The sequence below is a fragment of the Pantherophis guttatus genome, chromosome 2 (genome assembly GCF_059756535.1).
Source record: "Pantherophis guttatus breed Tessera chromosome 2, ASM5975653v1, whole genome shotgun sequence".
Taxonomy (NCBI): domain Eukaryota; kingdom Metazoa; phylum Chordata; class Lepidosauria; order Squamata; family Colubridae; genus Pantherophis; species Pantherophis guttatus.
The window spans coordinates 91,747,075-91,769,466 of record NC_142064.1 but is presented as its reverse complement, the minus strand read 5'-3'; the positions used below and the strand labels follow the sequence as shown (position 1 = coordinate 91,769,466).

Genomic DNA, 22,392 nt, shown 5'->3' with positions numbered 1-22,392 from the left:
CTACCACCTCTCTCTTTTCTTTCCTTATTTTCTCTTCCCCTCCTCTTTTTCTCCTCCCTACTTCCCCTTCCTTTCCCCTTCTCCTCCTCTCTTCCTCCCTCTCTAACCCTCACTCATACTCTAATTTCCCTTCCCTTCTTTCCTTCCTCCCTTCTCTTCCTTCCCTCTCTCTCCTTCCTTCTCTCTTCCATCTCTCTTCTCCTTCCTTCATCCCTCTCTGTTGCTGTATTCATTTTCAATTTTATATTTTCCACTATGGAGTCCAGGCAACCCCGATCTTTCTTTCATTTATCAAGTATATTTCTCGAAATTTCCCCTCATCTTTTTTAATTATCAGCGATATATTTCATTTTATTCCATTTTTTCTTTTAAATCTTTACTCAAACAATCTTCCAACCCTTAGACTTTTTACTTTTAACAATATATTTTTTTCTACTTTACTTCTTACAAGTATACAAGATATTAAGATAAAGAATGAATTGTTTAAAGAATAAAAGAGAACAAATATGAATAAATAGCAATAATTAGAATTTAAGGGCAAATGAAGATGTTGTTTATGTAAGCCAGCATAGAAATATTGAGACATGATTAAAAAAGGGGGGGTGGAAAGATTTTGGCAAAAACTGTAATTGAGTAAAATGTATTTGAATTTGATTAATTGTATAAGGTAAGATATAACCAATGCTCTGTTCAAGAAAGATGTGGGTATATGTGGGGGGGAGGGAGCAATAAAACTTTTTTTTTTTTTAAGAGATGCCTCCCATATTAACACTTCAGCCAGGAATCAAACGTGTTATGCTTAAGCATGATTAATGCTCTTTTGTTTCCACAAACCCTTTTTTTATTTTTCTGATGCTACTCTTTTAAATTTCTGTCTTAAATAAAGGCTGACAATTATTGTGGCCTATTTTAGAACATTTTAAAAATATTTTTTTTCTTACCAAAAAGTGCATTAACAACTTTAGTAGGAGTAAAAGCGTAGCAAAACAGAAGTTTCAATAAATATTTTCACTGGTCTTTCTTATTATGGGTTTTTCCCTACATTGAGTTGGTATTCTCTCCCCTAGAGTTAGCAGTCCAACTCTATCCTGCTTCTACGCCTCCACTACAATTATAATCCTAACAGGTTTACACACTTTAAAGCAGCCATTGCACTCTGACGAAATAAACAAGAGAAGGCTAGATAAATACTTGCACAGCTAAAGCTGTCCTAACCTGTTTCGCTCATGAACGGAGAAGGGGTTGGAGCAGTGGTGGGTTCCTCCTGGTTCCGCCGAGCCGGTAGCAGTTACGATATGATGTCACCGAACTGGTTCTTCCCCCCCCCGCCACCCACCACGTTATTCTTACCTTTTATTTGGCCCCACCCCCAATCTATTGCTGCCTCCTGAGTCCCAGCTGATGGCTAGAGGGAAAAAAACTCTTCAAACTCTTGCCCTGGGGCTTCAAAGGGCCGCCCTACAGCTGATCAGTGGTAAAAGAAAACAAATGAGTAGACCGGGGCCTGCAAAAATAAATGGGTAGATAGGTACAGCTCTGCAAGCAGTTAAAAGCCTGGTAGACCAGTACCTCTGCTAAATCCTAAATAATTGTCACATGATCATCAAGCCACGCCCACAGAACCGGTAGTAAAAAAATTTAGAACCCACCCCTGGGTTGGAGGCAATGTCATGATGACATAACAGAGAAAGGGAGGTGGAGGGGAAGGCTTGTGGTGTGGTTAAATACAAGTAAGAAAGAAAAGACCCAAAGATATGGATCTCATGGAAGAGAATTCAAGCTTTGTGGGAGGAAGACAGAAAATCATGTTTGAAAAAAAGCCAAGATGAGCTATCCCCAAGTGGCAGGCCACATACTTCTGAGAAAAAGGGTTCCTGATTTAATCCATGACATTTCCAGGTAGGGCTACGGTAGGGTTAAGATTAGGGTGAGCCAGTTTTTTTTCAAAGTTCCCTGCAGAGATGCTAGGGGAGGGCAGTTCCTTTCCCAAAGAAAGCTGGGGGGAAAGATGAGTTTTTTACCGACCTCACAGATGGAAGTTCTGATTAGGCCTCTACTGCCATGCATGGATGCCCTGATAAGCATAAGTAAAATCCAGAGGCAGAACTGTAGAGAGCTGCTTTTAGCATAGCTCACAGTAACATCCGTGGAGATGAAGTTTCTACCCTCATGTGCAGCTCACCAGAGACATCTGAATATTCCCTGACCGCAGTTCATAGCATTGGAGAATTAGATCCATGAATAGCATGAAATTCTTAAGTTTGTATTTACTACTATTACTATTTATTTCTATTACTATTCTGCCCACCAGAAAAGCCAAAACACAGTTTTGCAACACTGCGATTCATTTCATGAGAATGGGGTGTTAATACGTTTTGGAAGCATACCCCTCTCCCAAGTGCAAGAAGGCTACTATTGGACCTCAGGAGCAATCTTTTCCCAATTACATTGATCCATCCCACCTGGTTAAGCAGGGAAGGACATGCTGTTTGCTGCCTATCCCATTGGTCAAAGAATTTTGACTGGCAGGATGCAAGAGGAAGGCTTTCTCTCAGTGGTGGGATTCAAAAAAATTTACTACCGGTTCTGTGGGTGTGGCTTGGTGAGAGTGGCTTGGTGGGTGTGACAGGCGAAGGATACTGTAAAATCTCCATTCCCTCCCCACTCCAGGGGAAGATTACTGCGAAATCCCCATTTCTTCCCGATCAGCTGGGACTCAGGAGGCAGAGAATAGATGGGGGTGGGGCTAGTCAGAGATGGTATTTACCGGTTCTCCGAACTACTCAAAATTTCCGCTACTGGTTCTCCAGAACTTTTCAAAAACTGCTGAATACCATCTCTGCTTTTTCTGCTGCTGCTGCTTTCACCCTTTGGAACATCTGACCTTCAGAATTGAGGCAAACCTCAATTGTTGGTTCTCTGGAAGAATGTTAAGACCTGGCTTTGCTAATTAGCATGGGGTGTGTTGCAACCCTGGGGGTGGCTGACAGGGGTGAAATCTACTTACGTTCCCAACTGGTTCGGAAGTGCATGCGCTGCGCGTATGCTTGGACCCTCTGCACATGCGCAAACCCTTCTGCACATGCACAGAGGGTAAAAAACAGGTTACTTCCTGGTTAAAACCAGGAAGCAACAACGACCAGGCAGGTGGGTGGAGCCTCGCGCCGCCATCGCTACCGGTTCTCCGAACCACTGGCTGCCATCGCTACCAGTTCAGCTGAACCGGTCCGAACCAGGAACATTTCACCCCTGGGTGGCTGGTGGCTTGAGGGCACTGCTGCTTCTGCGTTCTGATTTTTTTAAATTCTGGTTTTCACTTTTAACTGGTAAATTTTAACTTTCTTCTTAACTTGGTTTTTTTTAAATCTGAGCTGTTCCTCGTATAGATATATTAATGTTGTTCTAAACCATCCAGAGTCCCTTGGGTGAGGTTGGCGGTGTAGGAATTTAATAATAAAAGTAAGTAATTAATAAATAAATACATCTCAGCCACACTTTGCTGGGATCAAACCAAGCTAGGGACAATTTGAGAATTGCTGCTGTCATCTGCATGCTTCACATACCTCTTCCAAGGTAGTCTCAGAAATGCCATAGCTGGAAATACCCAGGTCAGAGAGGCGGTCATCGATCTCATGAAACAGCTCCACAAAAGCTCCTTCTCGGGCAGCTTCATAGGGCAAAACATAACTTAACTCGTGGCCAATGTCCTCCACTAGCTTTGCTTCTGGAACGTGCTTCATAATCATATTAGAAATTGCAGATACATCTAGAAGAATGCAAGAAGTCATCAGATTCTGCTGTTGCCACTGTTGCTTTATGCTGTACCAACTAAATATAATCTTTTCGTTATCAGGTATTGCTAATGATCAAAGTGCTTATCATGGGGAGTTGAAGCAATATAAGATAACGGCTACTTCAGCTGTCTGCTATCTGCTGTTCGGCAATTCAAATCTCACCAGGCTCAAGGTTGACTCAGCCTTCCATCCTTCCGAGGTGGGTAAAAATGAGGACCCAGATTGTTGGGGGCAATATGCTGACTCTGTAAACCGCTTAGAGAGGGCTGTAAAAGCACTATGAAGCGGTATATAAGTCTAAGTGCTACTGCTATTACTATTGCTATTTCCATGAATAGAAGGGCTTCCTCTGTCCATGGAAAGATTCTCAAGTAACAGAGAAAGTTCCCTTGGGCCATGAGTAGAGGGGGTGCTACCTATGTTCTTCCCAGATCTATTCTAAGGGGTGAGGCCCTCTCTAAAAGAGCAGGTATTGTGAGATGTAGGAGGAGAGAAGAATCCCACCACCACATTAACCATCAATAAAAGGCAACTGCCAGAAGCAAAGCCTAAGTTTTTAACCCACCTTGCTTAGACTAATAGTCTATCAATGCTGCAGACTTTGGACTATTTTTTTTAAATGCCAAGAAAATTAATATCAAAATTCTATCACAATGGGGATTAAGAACTCCCGATCTAGCCAAACAAAGTGCAGAAATTCAGTACGCAAGAAACAACCTTACCTATTGTTGGGGTGTCACTTTCATGGTCACTCCCAAGGCCTGCATCAGAACTACTCTGCGAAACACTGTCATCCTAATCACAGAAGAAAAGGCAATTGAAAGATCTTTTAGCTCAAGTAGATCAGGAGGAAGTACATTTTAAGAACACTGCAACTCTGACACAAGAGCAACCAAGGCAGGCATTGAAATCAAATCAATCAGAAATCGGAATATTGTTATGTCTTTAGACCGTGCCATTGTGCTCCTGAATATTTTGTATGATTATAGACCCCAAGAAAGAAGTTATCATAGTTCAGAAGCCTCATCTATTTAGATTGTTTTAGACCGCACTAGCAACATCTCCTACCTTTTTCAGGTAAGATATTGTGCTGCTGCTGTTTCTACAGGAGCTGAGTGAGGAATCCACATCCTTCTTGACTAAGGTCAGGTAGTATCCTGTGCCCAGCTGGTTCTTCAGGAATAATGAAGAGCCAACGCAACAAAGTTTGCCATTAGATATGATGGCAATTCGGTCTCCAAGGATGTCTGCCTCATCCATGTGGTGGGTGGAGAGAATGATAGTGCGACCTACAATTCAAAAGAAACACACACGTATTAGGGAAGCTTAGTGATCATGTGGTTTCTGTTTTCCTTACATGGGCAAGCAACAGCTTGGAGACGATAAATGAACACCAGGTAAATAGGAGCAAATTAACTTTCCACACAGCCATAGTGGTCCCATGCTTGTCCAAAGAGTCTTGTAGATGTTCTTACAAAAGCCATAGCTAGAAGATATAGAAGATCAACATCTGCCATTCTAGCTGGCTGAAATCTGATGTCAATGTTATTATTGCCCATTAATTAAAGCATAGAAATGTTGTCAGTAGCATCAAGTTCTTTCTCCTATGCACAACTTTACAAATAACTGAAGGTTCAACTGGAGGACCACAGCCTATTCAAACACCACTTCATAAGGAACATCCTTAGCTCAGTGGAAGAGAACACATGTAGCATTGCAGAAAACCTTAGCATCTCTAGTTTAAAAGATTGCAGATTGTTGGGCTGGGAGACACCTTAACTTGAAACATCAGACAAGTAATACGGCTAGATTGTTCTGACCAAAATGTTAGCAAGACTAAAGGTTTCATCTGGAAGATTTTGAAGAGCCATCTTAGGCTTAGTTTAAGCCAGGGGTCTCAAAGTCAAGGTCCATGGGCTGAATCCGACCTGCAGGGTGCTTAGATCTGGCCCACAGGCCGCTTTGGAAACAGCGAAGGACTGGCCCGCGGTGCCTCTGCCAGTGAAAATGGAGCTTGGGAGGGCCGCATGTGGCCCTCCCAAACTCTGTTTTCGGCCGTGACAACCCCCTGCTGACCTCAGTGAAAATGGAGCTGGGGGGGGCATGCACGGCTCCCTCGAGCTCCATTTTCGCTGGCAGAGGGTGGTAGGAAGCTGTCACAGTCAAAAACGGATTTGTGAGCCTATTTTCACTGGCAGAGCACTCGGGCCACCACAGACGCCCCGACACGAGTGATATCAAGCTGGCCATGCCCCCCCAACACCCCCCCCCAAGGTCAAACACAAATCAAATTTGACACCCTTGGTTTAAGCCATTTTAGGTATGCCCAATCTTCTTCTGCACATAAATCTTTGGCAAACACACCTTGAGAGTTCAAATACAGTTACGTTAAGTGGAATATTGAATGAAAATAGTGAATTTCTTATTGCGTATAATTAAGTGTATCATTCTTGCATACAAAAAAGCAAACAAAAATACCATATATAGAATTACATTGTATAGAATCAGATCACTGTCTGAGCAAACGTAATACTGTATACATTAGATAGCAATTGCTTTCTGGGGTTTCAGATAGGACTCTTTCCTAGTTCAAAATGGAGATAACAGAAATTGAAGTAGGAACCTTCTGCATGTAAGGTAGATGCTTTGCCACTAAACCTCTGCTCTTTTCTATATAAAATGTTTGCTTCCGACAATTATCATCCAATATAAGCATGCAAAGTTTCATTGCTCCGCAAGATAAAAGAATACCTTGTCGATATTTCAAGAGCAACTCCCAGATTCCTCTTCGGGAATACGGATCCACTCCAGCAGTTGGCTCATCAAGAATGACAACTTTAGAACCACCTACAAAGGCCAGAGCTATTGAAAGTTTTCTCTGCATGCCACCTAGGAGACAAGTTTGGACAGATTTAGGCTCTTTGGGGATAATTTAATGTTTAATGCTTTTATATTCTTACAACAATTCCTTTATATGTGCGTAGTTTCATCTAATTGTTGTACACAGCTTTTCATGAGATGGGTGACCATGGTTAAATTTGATTAACAAATAAATACGAAGAACTAACCATCATGCGCTTAGGTGAATATATCCCAATGGGTAACCAATGGGCAGGCATGTTATAACTGAAATAGTCTTTCCCAATTAACTATCCTTAACTATCCTTCAGATGAGCTACACCACCACTAATTATTATATAATTTGAGGAAGGACACATCCATGCCTTTAGGAGACAAATATCTATCTATCTATCTATCTATCTATCTATCTATCTATCTATCTATCTATCATCTATCTATCTATCTATCTATTTCCAGACTGACACCATTGGATTTTTCTTGCCATTCTTTAGCAATGATTTCTCAAATATGGATGGGCCATCTTGAAATGAGACCTTGGTTTTCTTTTCCTTTAATTCATTAAATTCCTCAAGGAAGATCCTGTAAATCACAGGATGTAGAGGAGAAGAACAATTTTCTTCTCCAAATTTTTCTGACCATCCAGGAGGAATCTTGATGTTTGCTGCTAACCGAGACCATCCTCCATGCTTTTTTCTTCCCATTTGCTTCTCCATCTAACCACCCACAATAAATAGAACGTTGTGTACAAAGATGTACAACATCCCTCAAGAGTTTAGAAAGTCCCCTTGTAGCTTACAAAAGAAGAGCAATGAGAGCTCTCAATATCTTATATTCTACAGATATGTAGATAAGCAAAACTAAATAACTGAATAATAGCAATTTACCAGAGAGTTGGTTTGTCTTAGATTTGAGTTTGTGAGGCAAGCCAACATCTGTAGCCATTTGTTCCATTTCCTTTTTCACCAAGTTTTTCGGCAGCCCCTTCAGGCGTGCGTAAAACCAAATATGTTCTTCCACCGTCAGCCTAGACAAAAGGGAGAAATGGATGAGAAATGAGACAGTGTGTGTATATGTGTGTGTGTGTGTGTGTGTGTGTGTGTGTGTGTGGTCTCGTTCTGTTAATCTATTTTTAGAATTGAGGCTATGCCTAGGATAGGCCATTTTCACATTTATAGTTTCGATACCCAGCCATAGTTGATATGATATAAAATCTGAGGACTAGATGTTTTAGAATACCGGTAAGTGGGGGAAATTAAAAGTCCATCTATACACAGATCAAAGAAGGTTTCTTACAGCTTCTCAGACCATTTATTATCTATCTTAATATTTCCTAATCAGTCCTCTCTCAGACAGATGCTTTTCTTCCTTGACTGCAGCTTCTAGAAGACCCATCAACTTGGATACAATAAGGATATACTAATGGAGATAATGGAGCATTAGGAGGGCGCGGTTGTTTTATTTATTTATTAGATTTTTGTCCTGCCTTTATTACTTCAAAAGTAATGTAAGGCGATGAACATACTGTATATAATACTCCTTCGTCTTCCAATGTTCACCACAACAGCAAACTTGTGAGGTAGGTTGAGCTGAGAGAGAGAGAGAGTGAGTGACTGGCCCAGAGTCACCCAGCTGGCTTTCATGTCCAAGGTAGAACTAGAATAGTCTCCTCCCCTTCCCTGCTCTCCTCTCTCTTATACAAGGTTTTAAGCACAATACAAATATGTATAGGGAGCACGACTGAAGGGTTACAGGAGACAAAGCCATTTTAAGAAAATTGTATCACTTGGGGTGAACGCTCATAACTTTTGAGCATCTGGGGGAATCAGAGCATCTGAAGAAAGTTGCCAACAATCTCATTTAGTTACACAGTCAGCAAATGAAAACAAAAGGGCTTTATCTTGTAAATATAAATGAGTTCTTGCACAACACTCTCTTTGCCAAGAGAAAAAAAAAATTGTTATTCCTCCCCTTCACTTACCATGCTTCAGTGGGCAGTAAATCTATTTACAGGGAGCAAATGGGGCTGATACAACAAAAAAAAGCCAAATTATGGCTTATCAATTCATTAATCCTGCCTGCTAATATTCCCTACAAGCAGATACATCTAATCATCCATGGACGGTGATATCAGATAATTGTGTAATATACAGCATGAATCATGATTGGAGGATTGTTTCTCTCAAAATAAAGCAAAATAAAGCTGAAGCCACTGCTTAGTCTTGCCCTTTATCTTCTGGTTTCTTCCAAAAGTTCCAAGCACTGGTATTTACAGAAAACAATAAACGTACTACAGATGAAACTACCCATGATTTATTGTCTGGACCCAGTTCCAGGAACAGTCAGTAAAAACAACCTAAACATGCATTAGAAAGCCTTTATTTACTGTGTCACAACATAGTACACAACTGTTCTGTTTGGAAAAAAATGTGATTCTGGTATGTTTTCTATTTAGTGCCATTCCTACCTAAATATTCCATCATGTTTTTTCTGAAGCAGTTTAAGAATTTGAGGACATTTTTGAAGCAAAGCAATGCATCCTAGAAAACAGGGGTCTCCAATCTTGGCATCTTTAAGCCTGATGGACTTCAACCCCCAGAATTCTGGGAGTTGAAGTCCACCAGGCTTAAAGTTGCCAAGGTTGGAGACCCCTGCTACAGAACATGAACTTGGTGAACTAGCCAACATTAACAAAGTTATTCATATAGCAATAGCACTTAGACTTATATACAATCCCATAGTGCTTCACAGCACTCTCTCAGTGGTTTACGGTGTCAGCATATTGCCCCCAACAATCTGGGTCCTCATTTTACCGACCTTGTAAGGATGGAAGGCTGAGTCAATCTCGAGCCCGTCAGGATTGAATTCTAGACCATGAGCAGTTAGCCTGCAATACGACTACCAGACATATGGGCATATGTATACTCTCTCCCCACCACCATCATCTCCCATCATAATCCTATGCATTTTCCTAACGAGGAAAAAAATGAGTAGATATACAAGGGAATTGTGATTGGTAATGTGACTCACTCATCAAATAAGACATTGTGTTGAGGACAAACACCCAGATTCTTCCGGATAGTGCTGAGTTCAGATCGGATATCTTTACCCAGGATGAAGGCTGTGCCTGAGGTTGGGGGGAATAAGCCAGTCAAAATGGACCTAAACATAATAGAGAAGGAGTTAGTTTCCAACTTGACAGAGTCAACTATGTATCAAGATGTCATTTCTTTTTCTTTAACAAATTTCCGTCTTACATTGTGGTAGTTTTTCCTGCTCCATTGTGTCCTAAGAAGGAGGTAATTTGCCCTTCATAGAAATTCAGTGTAAGACCATCTATAGCCAGCTTCTTGCCATCACGGTAAACTTTCACCAAGTTCTTAATGGACACTCCAAGAGGGAGATGGCTTGGTTCTTCTTCCATACAAACTATAAAAAGAGAAAGGAAATCCAACTAAGCAAGTAATCAGATTTTTATTGGTATTGTGTGCGATCATTTTGTAGGTAGTAAAAATAATAGAGATCATAGGGCACATTGGGATATGATGTAGATGTAGCCACTTTATGAATCCCGGGTTATATGATTGTAGGCAATCTAACTGATCCCAAGTAGAACTATGAAATGTCAGAAGATTTCCATCCCCCCCAAAAAAAAAATCTGGGAAGAATTATCTGACCTAGGTTTGATCAAATATGTTATTGTTTCTAAACAGGCCTTGGTTAGGTTTATTTTGGCATCAACGCTACAGCTTAAGATCTAATCATGTTTTTGCAGGATTAGTCCATGTTCCATTAGATCCAACCTTTCTGAATTGCAAGAAATCCCAACATTATTCCTTAATGACCCCTCTTCCTGAGAAAAATCCTCCATGTCTCATATTGTGACTACATCACTAATGAAGAGGTACTGCAACGATCAGATTTAGAACACCCATCGAGAACTGTGAATGAACGTCAAATGTTGGTCATATCTTATGTATGCCTAAAGACAGGCATCCAAAAATGGCACTATGTTGGGATACCTCCTGGAGGAAAGAGAAAACAAAATCGGCCTCGAAAAACTCGGCAAACATTAAAGGTAGATCTTAAGATCATTAGTGCCCCTTGGAACGATGCCAAAGATGATGTGAAAGATCAGAACTGCTGGAAAATACTTGCTGCTTAATGTGCTCTGCACAGGATGTAATGATGATGATGATGATGACCCCCTTAGCAAGTATCTAAGATTACAAATGAGTCACTTACTTTCTGAGGATCCTGCAGCATGAGAAGGGAGCCACTGTCCCCCAGATTCCTCACCAAACCAATAGGATTTCATAAAGGGGAAGTACCAAGGTCTGGGAATGCCGTATTGACCTAAACAGAATGCAAAGAACTTTTCATGAAACCAAAGAATTGGCCACAGCATTTGAGAGATGAAAAGGTGCTTTTGAAATGGCTGAACCACATTCTAGAACTAGATCACAAGTTCTAGCCACATCAACCTATTTGATTGGGAAGCGATACATACAGTATATGATTTAACCCTAAGTACTAAAACTGCTTGAAACAGATTCTAGGTTCTTTCCATTTGTAAATCACATATACAAATGTATTCTTTTAACCGGCACACACATTTGTTTTGATTGCCTTCTAGAATTTCTACTTGTAACCCCGTAGTTCAATTTACTTTATTTCCATTTATTAAGGTGCAGACTGGATGATATAGTGGGATTCTTTGTATCTCTACAGTAAGATCAATTCAGAAAGACCCTGAATGTGTGCAGTTAATTTTTCTAGAAATATATCCAGCAGGCAACATTGAAAGCAGTATATAACATTGCTGTAAATGTATCCTTCAAAAAAGATTTTCTGATCTGAACTAACTGTTAAAATACCTTCGCTTACGATTTGAGAAATCTGCTTACAAGTTTAGAGCCTCTGCATATTCAACTCTGAATATGGTGGCTAGGGCCTGGTGGCTCAGCAGACTGATAGCATTGTGATTAACACCAGCTGTCTGCAATTACTGTAAGTTCAAATCTCACCAGGTTCAAGGTTGACTCAGCCTTCCATCCTTTCTAAGATAGGTAAATTGAGGATCCAGTTTGTGGGGGCAATAAGCTGACTTTGTATAAATATACAAAAAAGTATGAAAGCTATTGCTTAATGCATTGTAAGCCACCCTGAGTCTCCGGAGAAGGGCGGCATATAAATCAAATTTAAAAAAAAAAAAACTCTGAGTAAAGTAATCACACAATTAAGGCTTTATACATAGGAAGGCAGACTTCCCATATCTAGGGATTGTTCCTGTCTGGTGTTCTCCACAATACTTGAGACCTTTGGAACCATTTCTGCAACTGAACTAATTAGTCCGGATTTTTGCTACTTCTCCAGTGGAAATGTTATGAAGTCAGTATTGCAGAATGGGCACTTCTCATTATGGGAATTCTCTTCTGATCATGATTCCTTAGATCAACCCTCCCATCCACACTTCCTGAAAGACTTGAGATGCTTTTATTTCTTGCCACTGGTTTTCTGCTTTCTCCCCTGCAGAGGAGCAGCTATTCTCCCCATCCTCCACAGGACAGTGGCTTTTACTGGGACAAGTCGTTTTACTGGGAGACGAAGATGGGGCTGTAGAAACTAACAGGAGGAGGAGGAAGAGGAAGAGGAAAAGAAAGAGGAGGAGGAGGAAGTGGAAGAGGAAGAGGAAAAGAGAAGGAGAAGGAAAAGGATTACTCACCTGGAAAAACAGACTCAATGTACCAAGTCATAGTGCCATACAACAAGCTATCCAGCACCATCATGAACACAGATAGGGTAAAGTTGAAGTTATCTTTTTCCACAGGGCTTTCAAAGAAACTGTCCCACTGCAATCCAGTCCCCTGTTCTTCAAACAGGGAAACATACTCGCAGCCAAATCCAAAGGCAACAGGAGAAAGTAGGCTCTGGTGAAGAAAGGCCACCATTTAGTACTCCTATTACATTTACTATTTACGTTTTTCAATGTGAGGAAAGTCAATGGGTCAGATTAGACCAGCAACTGTTACAAATACTAAGTAAAAGGGACCCAAAGTACTCTTGGTAGCTTTGTCCCAATCATGTCTCTTTGCTCCTAGGGTTGATGGGAAGGTTTCACAGAAAAATATTTTCCATGCAGAGGGCAGTAAATATTATGACTACCACTTCCAGTCAGAGATCAACAAAATAGATTAAAGTGCATTGGGAATCCATGTAATTTGGTGGATCTAAAAGCTTTACAAAGAGTTGAAATGTAACTTAGATTTTGTTACACATTAATCATACATTTAAGGAACCAGTGTTAAAAAATACTCAGAAAAATCTCTTCAATTACAGCCCTCCCAACTTTCCAGAAGTACATGGCTAAAATTTTCCATCCGAGTTGCAGAAATGAGAATCATTGTTCTAAGCATCTTAAAAATACCAGACTCTGAGAAATTTCTTTTGCTTAACCCACAACAAAAAGGTTTGCCTGCTTACTGCCAATACTCACTGCAAACATTCTGACAGAGAAACCGATATAATTCTGCCAGGCTTCACATAAGACATAAGGCAAATAAAGAGTAAAATAGATAATTCCTCCACAAGCAGCTGCTATGTTGGCCCTGGAGAAGAAGGTGCTGATGAGGAAGCACTGTGAGATGGTTACTACACCAAAGAGAGACAGGAAGACGAAAATCAAAGTGGGGTCACTGTAGGGCAGCAAGTTTCCTTTCTGGATAAAAAAGAAGAGAAAGAGGAAATAAATTTGTGTTGCACCAAACACTATACCGTTAAAAAAAAAAATACAACCACTACAAATGGCTGGAGAGCTTTGTCGAGTATACTTTCAACATCCAAGTTCCGTTTTCCCCCCAGGTAAGAGGTGAAGACTAGTGACCTTACACCATCCATATTCTTCTACAGACATGCTAGATGGCTACCCCGATCTGTTACTGACTATCTTTTTCATTGTCATTTCCCAAAAATTCATAGAAATATTTTGGACGTATCCAACTTTGTGACACATGCTTGAGCAAAGGCCAGGATCGCACACTACACTGAGCCATAATATGATCTGGTTGGTTCTGACTTGCCATGTTGTGTAAAATATCTGAATTCAGCTAAAGTTTTAGCCAAGGCTAATCCTCTCTATCAATGCCTGGAGAACACTGGGAGCTGAAGTCCGTACTTCTTCAGGTTCCCAAGATTGAGAGAAACTGGTATTGAGGAAATAGATTCATGTTCTACATCACACTTCCAGGCCAGCACCTTCTAGATAGGTTGGGCTATTCCTATAACCTTGCACCATAATTGTCCTTTGCCAACTGAGAATTAGATTGGCTAGTTGTCTACTGTATTCTCAGTGTGCAAGTTTGGAGAAGAGTTCTTAATATTTTTTAACCACAACATTAATCCATCAAGAAAGGAGGGGGGAAAAGTGAAGCCAGTCTCACCTTAAGGATGAATGTCAGAAGCCCTGCGCTCATGAGAATGGGGATGAAGCTACTAATGAACCAGCTAAGCCAGAGGATGCCATTGTTGAGGCCCATGATCCTCATTGTCTCTTTCAGCCGAGCTTCCTTCTCATATACAATCCCTTTGATGATCACCGCTACTGAGTAGATCCATGCTAAAGTCATGAAAAGAGGCATTGACCGGCTCAAGATAAGCAAGAATCTAGAAAGGGAACAGCAGGCAAACAAAGGTTTGGGGGGATATTTTCAGAGGCAGCTGCTATTATTTCTAAAGACTCTTGGACCCAGGGAATAAAAAATATCCTAGGAAGCATCCTTGTCACCATCTTGAAGGTACCTGTTTCCTTAGAGATGGCTGAAGGAGGCTTCTTACAGCACCTTCCCCTCGGAGGACTGAACTAGGGACTTTTTAAAGCAGAAATTCTTATTATATCCTCCAGCTAAGATAAGCGTAATTTTAAATTTGTCACAATATAGCTGGTTCTACATTAGGGCGGAATCAGAAATATCAACAGGATATTTATCTAATAAGTCTTACGTGTCATCCACGTAACATGGATAAGGCATCTGCTGAACATAGACGCCAGTTTTCTTCTCGGAGCCTGTCAAAGTCCGGATGATTGCTTGCTCTATTACATCCTGCAAGTAAGTGAAGCCTCCCCAAATGTAGCGCATGTCGTCAAAAGGATCAGCTCGAGGACCTGGGTCCCAGAATCTGCAAGAACAGAAAAGAACAATTTTACTGCTGTGGTGATTGTGAATTAAAGTTCTCAAGTCTAAGACTACAGTCAGAGTCTTAACAAAGCTGCTTCAAAGGATGCTCACTTGTCCTTAATTTTGTTGGTCCTTTCCACACTGTCGATATCCATCCGTATCTTATACTTGACATGATGGGGCAAATCCACACTCTTAGGAGCAATTTCAGGGAAAATTATGCCAGCCCAGAATCGTCTCTGGTCCAGCAATTCCATGGATTTGCTGACAAGCCACCCTTCATCAGGCACAGCTTCCAACTTGTTCAAATTGACGCACTGAAATGGCAACCAAGAATTGAGTTAGAAGCTGAAGTTTATTTGGGGGGGGGGGGGGAAGGGGGATGGAAAACCAAAATGTCATTTTTTTTCCTAGGAAGTGATTTTCTAACTCTGATTCAGGGTGAATCTTTGTTTATTTTGCTGTATATCATAGTTGGTGGTGCTTAGAGAGCCTTTGTTAAAAGCATTTTTCTAGAAACGAGCCTGTTTTCATGTCATTTTAGTCAAAAGTCCTATTTGACTTCTCACAACTTAATTTGAAGAGTAGGAAACTTTCCAGACATTTCAGACTGCAGTTTCTAAAATATTAAGACAAAATGATCAATAGTTATATCAATAATCAAAGCTGGAATCCAAAACCTATAAGGAGCCAGGTGGTCTAACCTATTGTCAACAATTCTGACTATAGGTTCGTGCCTTTCATATACACCACTTTTCCTGCACAAAACAAAACAAAGAATTCCAGGGATCTGGTTTGGGTCCCTTGAACAATTGATGTGACAGAGCACTCATTGGTTACTATTCTCCCTTTAGGAGCCTTAATCTCTCTGTGAGAGACAGATAAGTATCAATAAAAGAGATTGTTTACAGCTCAGGGTTGAAATGAGGGGTCCTTGGTGCTCTCTGAGCCTGGTTGTTTCTTCACAGGCGTTTCATTATCCAAACTAGGTAACAACATCAGTCCTAGGATTGATAATGTTACCTAGTTTGATAATGAATTGACTGTAAGAAAACAACCAAGCTCAGACCCCTCACAGATAAGTAAGGATCACAGATAACTTCCAGGCTAACAAAAATAAATAAAATAAATAAAACTCAAAGCAAACCCCCCCCCCCCCCCAAAACTCAACTACCACCATAATCCCTAATTCAAAAATTCATTGTACATATCTTTGGAAACCGTTTCCCTTCCTTTCCTCTTCCACAAATCACTATTTACTTTGGAATCAATCATCCTAACAAATACAGAAAATAAAATAAATAATCCTCCATCAAGAATAGGAGACTCACTTCCATAAAATGGGAAATAGTCATAATGGTTCGATCGGTTTCATTGAATGCATCCCTCCAGGTATAAATAGAGTCATTCACCGGACCAACATCCTCAGGGTGTTTTGCCAGGAATTGGGCAACCTCCTCCCTGCTCCATCTTGAACCGACCAAGTATTGGTTCCAAAGGTACTCACTCTTCAGCAAAACCTACAGTAACCAAAAGAGCAAAAGGGTTTAGTTAAACTCGCCCTGAAAAGAGGGGAAAAAAGAAAAGTTTTGCCATTCATTCATTCATTCATTCCACTTGAAAGTGCAGCTTGTTGTTACAGAATAGGGAATCTAAACTTCTGTAAGCAATGATATAGCAGTTTGCTATATAAGGAGAAAACAACAAAACTGCTATTTCTACCAATGTTTATCAATAACTTGGAACAGATGTTCACAGCAACCTTCCCCAGCCTATTAAAAGTCTTAGGGCAATGTGGTTCCAGGGAATGGAGGCAGGGAATGATGGGGAATTGCACTCCAATATGTTCGCCAGATAGAGAAGACTGTTGGCATGCAGAAACCCAATAGGAATTTTCATTTCTTTTTATGGCTGGGAAAACTGCTTGTAATTTAATTCTCCTCTGGTCTTTTCCTAAGAACTTAGATTATTGGAAAACCTGGAATATTGGTTAGATCAGTTGCCAATTTTGTTTCCTTTCCACCGTTCCTCAACCTGCCATGTTGACTGCCTCATGAATCTTAGTAAGTAAAACATTTATGCAGGAGATCTGGAGCGAGGTCTTCACAGGACTCCTTATGAATCACAGGAACCTTGTACACTTATGGGATGAGGTAAAAATCAGTGTCTTTTATCGCACCCTCATCCGTGAAGGTTCAGGGCATGCTTTCAATGCTGGATCCACCAGGTGGCAATCTCGCATAAGATCTCCAGAAAACCAGGTCGCATTGAACAAAGTAAACAAACATTTCTGAAGCCAGAAGAACAGGATGGAAAAGAAGAAATTGTTTCCATTTGTATGACCAAAATGGGTCAATGGTGTTTTTTTTTTTTTTTCCTTTCTAAAAGCTTAGGATGCAGACTGGCCATTTCAATCCTTGTGTACGGACAGGGCCGGATTTTCCTATAGGCTAACTAGGCTTCAGCCTAGGGCCTCAAGATCAAGAGGGGCCTACATTCAAATTGTTAGCAAAATTAAAATTACACTTTCACTATAGGTGAAAGGGCCTCATAAGTGGAATAGCCTAGGGCCTCTTTTCATCTAAATCCGGCCCTGTGTACGGAGTTAAATTGCTAAGAATATTCATGGAGCAGTTCTTCCATCTTTACCTAGAAACAAGTCCTGCTCAATTCTTAGGTACCTGGGTACACAATTACAACTCAGTTTTACAACAAAATTACAACCAGTTTTTCCAGGACTGGTTACAAGTGCCACAGTTTGTTTCTGCCAGCTAAAAACACCACTGTCAAATTGCGATTCCATGCTGGCAGAATAAAGTCTGAAGTGGCTTGATAACTGTGCTGTCCTCATGGGATGCATAAGTAATATAAGTAACTAACAGAATTGGAAGGGATCTTGGAGGTCATCTAGTCCAACCCCCTGCTCAAGGAGGAGACCTGTACTAGGGATTCGAACCGCCAAACTGCCGGCCTTTCTGATCGACAAGCTCAGTGTCTTAGCCATTGAGCCACCTAGTCAGTCAGCCTAAGATAAGCTTGCCTCCCTTCCTCACCTCGAACTGTAACCTCTTTTGCATGGCCACTGTACCTACTATCTCACTTTTACACCGTGTTCCAGATAGTCCTCAACTTACAACCATAAATGAGCTCAGAATTACGGTCATAAGTCATGCTAAATGTGTCAGCAAGTGACTGCACTCAATTTTACAAACTTTTTGTGGCGGTTGTTAAGCAAATGCCATGGTTCTTACATGAATTTGGCTGCCACAGGCTTCTTGACACAAACATATAAATAAACCAAAAATGTCGCAAATTGCAATTGCGTGACCGTGGAATGCTGCAGATCATTCTGCAGTGGTGGAACTGGTAGTAAAACCGGTGGGAGGCTCCGCCCACCGACCCCAATTTCATCAAAACACTTCTGCGCATGCGCAGAAGAGTGCACGCGGCCCCGCTGCGAACTGGTAGTAAAGGTAAGTAGAACCTGCTGCAGATGGCCATAAATGCAGGCTGGTTGCTGAATATCTAAGTGTGATCACATGACTGTATGGGAGGGGGGAATTGTCCATCAGAACTTTAAATCCAGGTCACAAGTAGCTCGGGGGGGGGAGTGTCTGTTGTAACGTTAAATGGTTGCTAAGCAATCAGTCGTAAGTTGAGGACTACCTGTAGTTTTGCACTGTTTTGGTTTTGGACAAATCCACTTTCTGTTTCTTTTTACTTTTCCTGCTTTTATTTTAGGGTTCACATAGAACTCCCCCGAGACTCGAATATTGAATTAGAAGGCAAATTGATTACATGGCATTTGCAGAAGGTCCCCGACATCGACAAAAAGCCTTTGAGCAGTTGGGGACCTTTTTATTTCTCTCTTCTGGGTTCCTCAACTTTACCCTTCATTTCTTTGTGAAATTATCCTTTTTCACAGACAGAAAGCTATTGGTGTCTAGCAGGGATTGCAAGTGAAAAACAAGTGAACTTGGAAGGTCCTAGGACTGCATATAGTTAAATAGCCTATTATGTTTTTTAAGGTTTAAAAAAAAATCTAACAGTGAGAGCAACTGCTAGAAAAGAATGGCTGCCAGCAAACAAAGGGAAAGCAGTATGACTGGTTATATTTACTCCAGTTGTGAAAACATCCCAAAACCAGGTCACATTAACCTGGTTGTCCTGAAGATGCTGGAAAGCAGTACAGATTTTACATACTTTGCCCTGATAATTTCAGCGGGAACAACTAAAGCCAGAACATGAAGTGACAACCAAAGACTGACAATTATGTCCTGGTCTTGAAACTAGAAACTAAAATCAAGGTCAAGTGATGAAGGAATACTATGAGACTAAGCAGGCAGCAATCAGAACCAAGAACCTAAATTTTCAACAGAATAAAACCTGTACAGATTTTGCACTGAAGATAAGAAGAACAGGGGACAGCAATAAGAAAGTGAACAAGAAATAAAGAAAAGAATTCCAAGTAAGTTTTTTTTTAATAACTAAAAGCCAGCATGGGTTTGTTAAAAACAGATCATGCCAAACCAATTTTATTTCATTCTTTGACAAAATGACTGAATTAGTAGACTAGCGAAATGCTGTGGACATAATAAACTTCAGCAAGGCATTCGACACAGTAGACTACAACCTACTTCTTGATAAGCTAGAAAAATGTGGATAGACAGTATCACCACCAGACGGATTTGTAACTGGCTGACAAACCATACTCAATGAGTTGTCCTTAATGGTACTACATCTACATGGAGGGAAGTAAGGGAGGGGGTAACACAAGGTTCCGTCCTAGACTCAGTATCTTCATAAATGACTTAGATGAGGGACTAGAAGGGGAACTCATCAAACCTGTAGATGACACTAAGCTAGTAGGAGTAGCCAACACACCTGAAGACAAGCTCAGGATCCAAAAAGATCTTGACAGACTTGAACAATGGCCCTATCCAACAACATGAAATTTAACATGGAAAAAAGCAAGGTTTTACACTTAGGAAGGAAAAACCAAAGGTACAAGTACAGTATAGATGAAACCTGGCTCAAAAACAGTAACTGTGAGAGGGACCTTGAAGTCCTAGTGGATGATCACTTAAATATGAGCCAGCAGTGTGCGGTAGCAACCAAAAAAGCTAATACAATCTTTGATTGTATAAACAGGGGCATAGAATCAAAATCATGTGAAGTATTATTAGCACTTTATAAAGCCGTAATAAGGCCATACCTGGAATACTGCATCCAGTTTTGGTCGCCACATTACAAAAAAGATGTTGAGACTTTGGAAAAAGTGTGAAGAAGAGCAACTAAGATGATTAAAGGCCTGGAGACTAAAACATATGAACTACGGTTGCAGGATTTGGGTTTGGCTAGTCTAAGAAAGGAACGACTAGGGAGGACATGATAGCAGTATTCCAGTATTTGAAAGGCTACCACAAAGAAAAGGGCATCAATTTATTTTCCAAAGCACCAGAGGGCAGGACAAGAAATAATGGATGGAAACTAATCAAGGTAAGAAGCAACCTGGAATTGAGGAGAAACTTCCTAACAGTGAGGACAATTAACCAGTGGAACAGCTTGCCGTCAGAAGTTGTAGGTGTTTCATCATTGGAGGTTTTTAAGAATCTGGACAGTCACTTGTATAAAATAGTATAGGGTCTTCCTGCTTGAGCAGGAGATAGGACTAGAAGACCTCCAAGGTCCCTTCCAGGTCTATTCCGATTGATTGGTTCTAAGCAGGTTCTGTTGGATTAAAATCATCTTTATAGATCTGCCATCTCTGTTTATATAATGCATGGATACTTTGCATAAAAAGTCTCATACAAAGATGGGAGTATATAAATTATAAATCAGCCAAAATCAGCTGGGTCATAAAATGAACAAGTCCTGAAATCTCTCAATCTCTCTCTCTCTCTCTCTCTCTTTCTCTCTCTCTCTCTCTCTCTCTCTCTCTCTCTCTGTGTGTGTGTGTGTGTGTGTGTGTGTGCTGATATTTCAGGACTTGTTCATTTTGTGACCCAGAATGTCATTTCATCAATATACCATTTACAATTACAGCCTCTTCCCACTCTTAAAAGCTTCCCATCAGCTGGATGGCATCCATTCAAATGTGTATCTATTTTTGCGATTTAGGAGTGTTTTCCTTTTCTATGTTATCAGATTGCAGCTTTCTGTGACTAGGTGATTTTTCTCTGTTCTAGGTTTTGTTCTGGGTCTTATTTGATTTCTTGTATATTACAAGTGGTGTTTTATGGCTCCTCTGTCTTCATTTGTTAAATGATTCATGTGTTTAATGAATCCCTTAAAAAAAAATCGGAGTCTTGGATTAAAGCCTTTTGTTTTACTACAAGGCTGCACAGCTGACTCCTCGGAGACAAGACTTCACCTCCCTCCCCCAGTTAAATGTGTGAGGAGCCACAACATGTGCTGATGCCCATTTGTCATCGCTGTCAAGCTGAGCAGAGGTAGGGAGCAGAAGGAAGATATAAACAACAGACAATATCCAGTGAGAAAAAAAAGAAAACCTGGCCTGCATCTTGTCCAAACCATACCTTTATGTACAGTTTGCATTCCCAACGAACTCTAAAGCCATATCCTGTTGTGTGAGAGGATGCTGCAACCTAAGCACCTATCACAATTCCCCAACTGACTTTTGTGTCACTGCCAATTCTCTGGAAAGAGGCAGCCAGAGAGAGGTTTCCTGGAAAATGCTGTCCATATTTTGCCAATAGCGTATTGTTCTACTCACGTGCCTGGATTCCTCTCACCATCATATTTTTTTTTTCTTACAGTCTATGTGAATATCTTTTTCTTCAGGCTTGTCTTAACACTCAACCAGTGTTAAGGTTAGATTCAAGACCAGACTATTTAGTTAAAATTCAGTGCACCAATGGCAACTGCTCTTTCCTCCCATATGTGTGAAGCTCTCATCCCATTACATCACACAGGCAGGAGAAAGAACACAAAAACTGACCCTTCCCCTTACTATAAATAGGGCTTGTATCTTACACTATGTCCTTGACTCTCTGCCTGCAAGGTTTCTAGTTCTAGCATCAGCTAGGAAAAGCTTGACAACTTGGCACTTCCCGGGTCTGTTAGGACTCTGCATTTGAACATCTTCAGCCAGCAGTGTCACAATTAAATAAAACCATTACATTGTCCATCTGTTTTAGATAAACTCTTAGATCCTTGGGAGAGGTACTTTAATCGGTGAAACATATGTCTTTTAGAAACACCAAAGAGTTATTTTTCCCCCCTCTTTTCCCAGAAAGCTTCACACAAGGAAGACCTACGAACCCAAAATCTCAAATCAAAGTCTGGCAGTCTGGCCATTAGAAAACACGGAGTCTCCAATACTAGACAGAAACGCTCATGAAAATTAAATGGAACGAAAGCCGTTTAGCAATATCCCAAGAATGAAACTTCAAATTATTTACTGCTCCGATCCCCTCTAGCTAATTAAATATCCTCTTGCTACAGTTGGGAAACTGGGGAATGCAAAAGAGAGGCCTGGGCTTGTTGCCCGCCTTACAGAGTTTGGGAAGTAATATCAGAGTAAGTGTTCCCTAGTGAAATGT

The 22,392-nt window shown here is 40.7% G+C and overlaps 1 protein-coding gene across 2 annotated transcripts in view; it reads right to left on the bottom strand.

Moving 5' to 3' along the window:
* ABCA1 (ATP binding cassette subfamily A member 1) overlaps positions 1–22,392 on the bottom strand; it is a 119,172-nt gene that overhangs the window by 28,447 nt on the left and 68,333 nt on the right. For both annotated transcript variants that reach the window (XM_034410665.3, XM_034410667.3), the window contains exons 12-25: positions 16,159–16,347; positions 14,939–15,144; positions 14,652–14,828; positions 14,093–14,315; positions 13,150–13,371; positions 12,379–12,583; positions 10,899–11,009; positions 9,911–10,082; positions 9,684–9,815; positions 7,541–7,680; positions 6,546–6,683; positions 4,863–5,083; positions 4,517–4,589; positions 3,564–3,766 (exon numbers count right to left, since the gene is read on the bottom strand). In XM_034410665.3, coding sequence (XP_034266556.2) covers positions 3,564–3,766; positions 4,517–4,589; positions 4,863–5,083; positions 6,546–6,683; positions 7,541–7,680; positions 9,684–9,815; positions 9,911–10,082; positions 10,899–11,009; positions 12,379–12,583; positions 13,150–13,371; positions 14,093–14,315; positions 14,652–14,828; positions 14,939–15,144; positions 16,159–16,347 — 2,412 coding nt within the window. The remainder of the gene's footprint in view (positions 1–3,563; positions 3,767–4,516; positions 4,590–4,862; positions 5,084–6,545; positions 6,684–7,540; positions 7,681–9,683; positions 9,816–9,910; positions 10,083–10,898; positions 11,010–12,378; positions 12,584–13,149; positions 13,372–14,092; positions 14,316–14,651; positions 14,829–14,938; positions 15,145–16,158; positions 16,348–22,392) is intronic.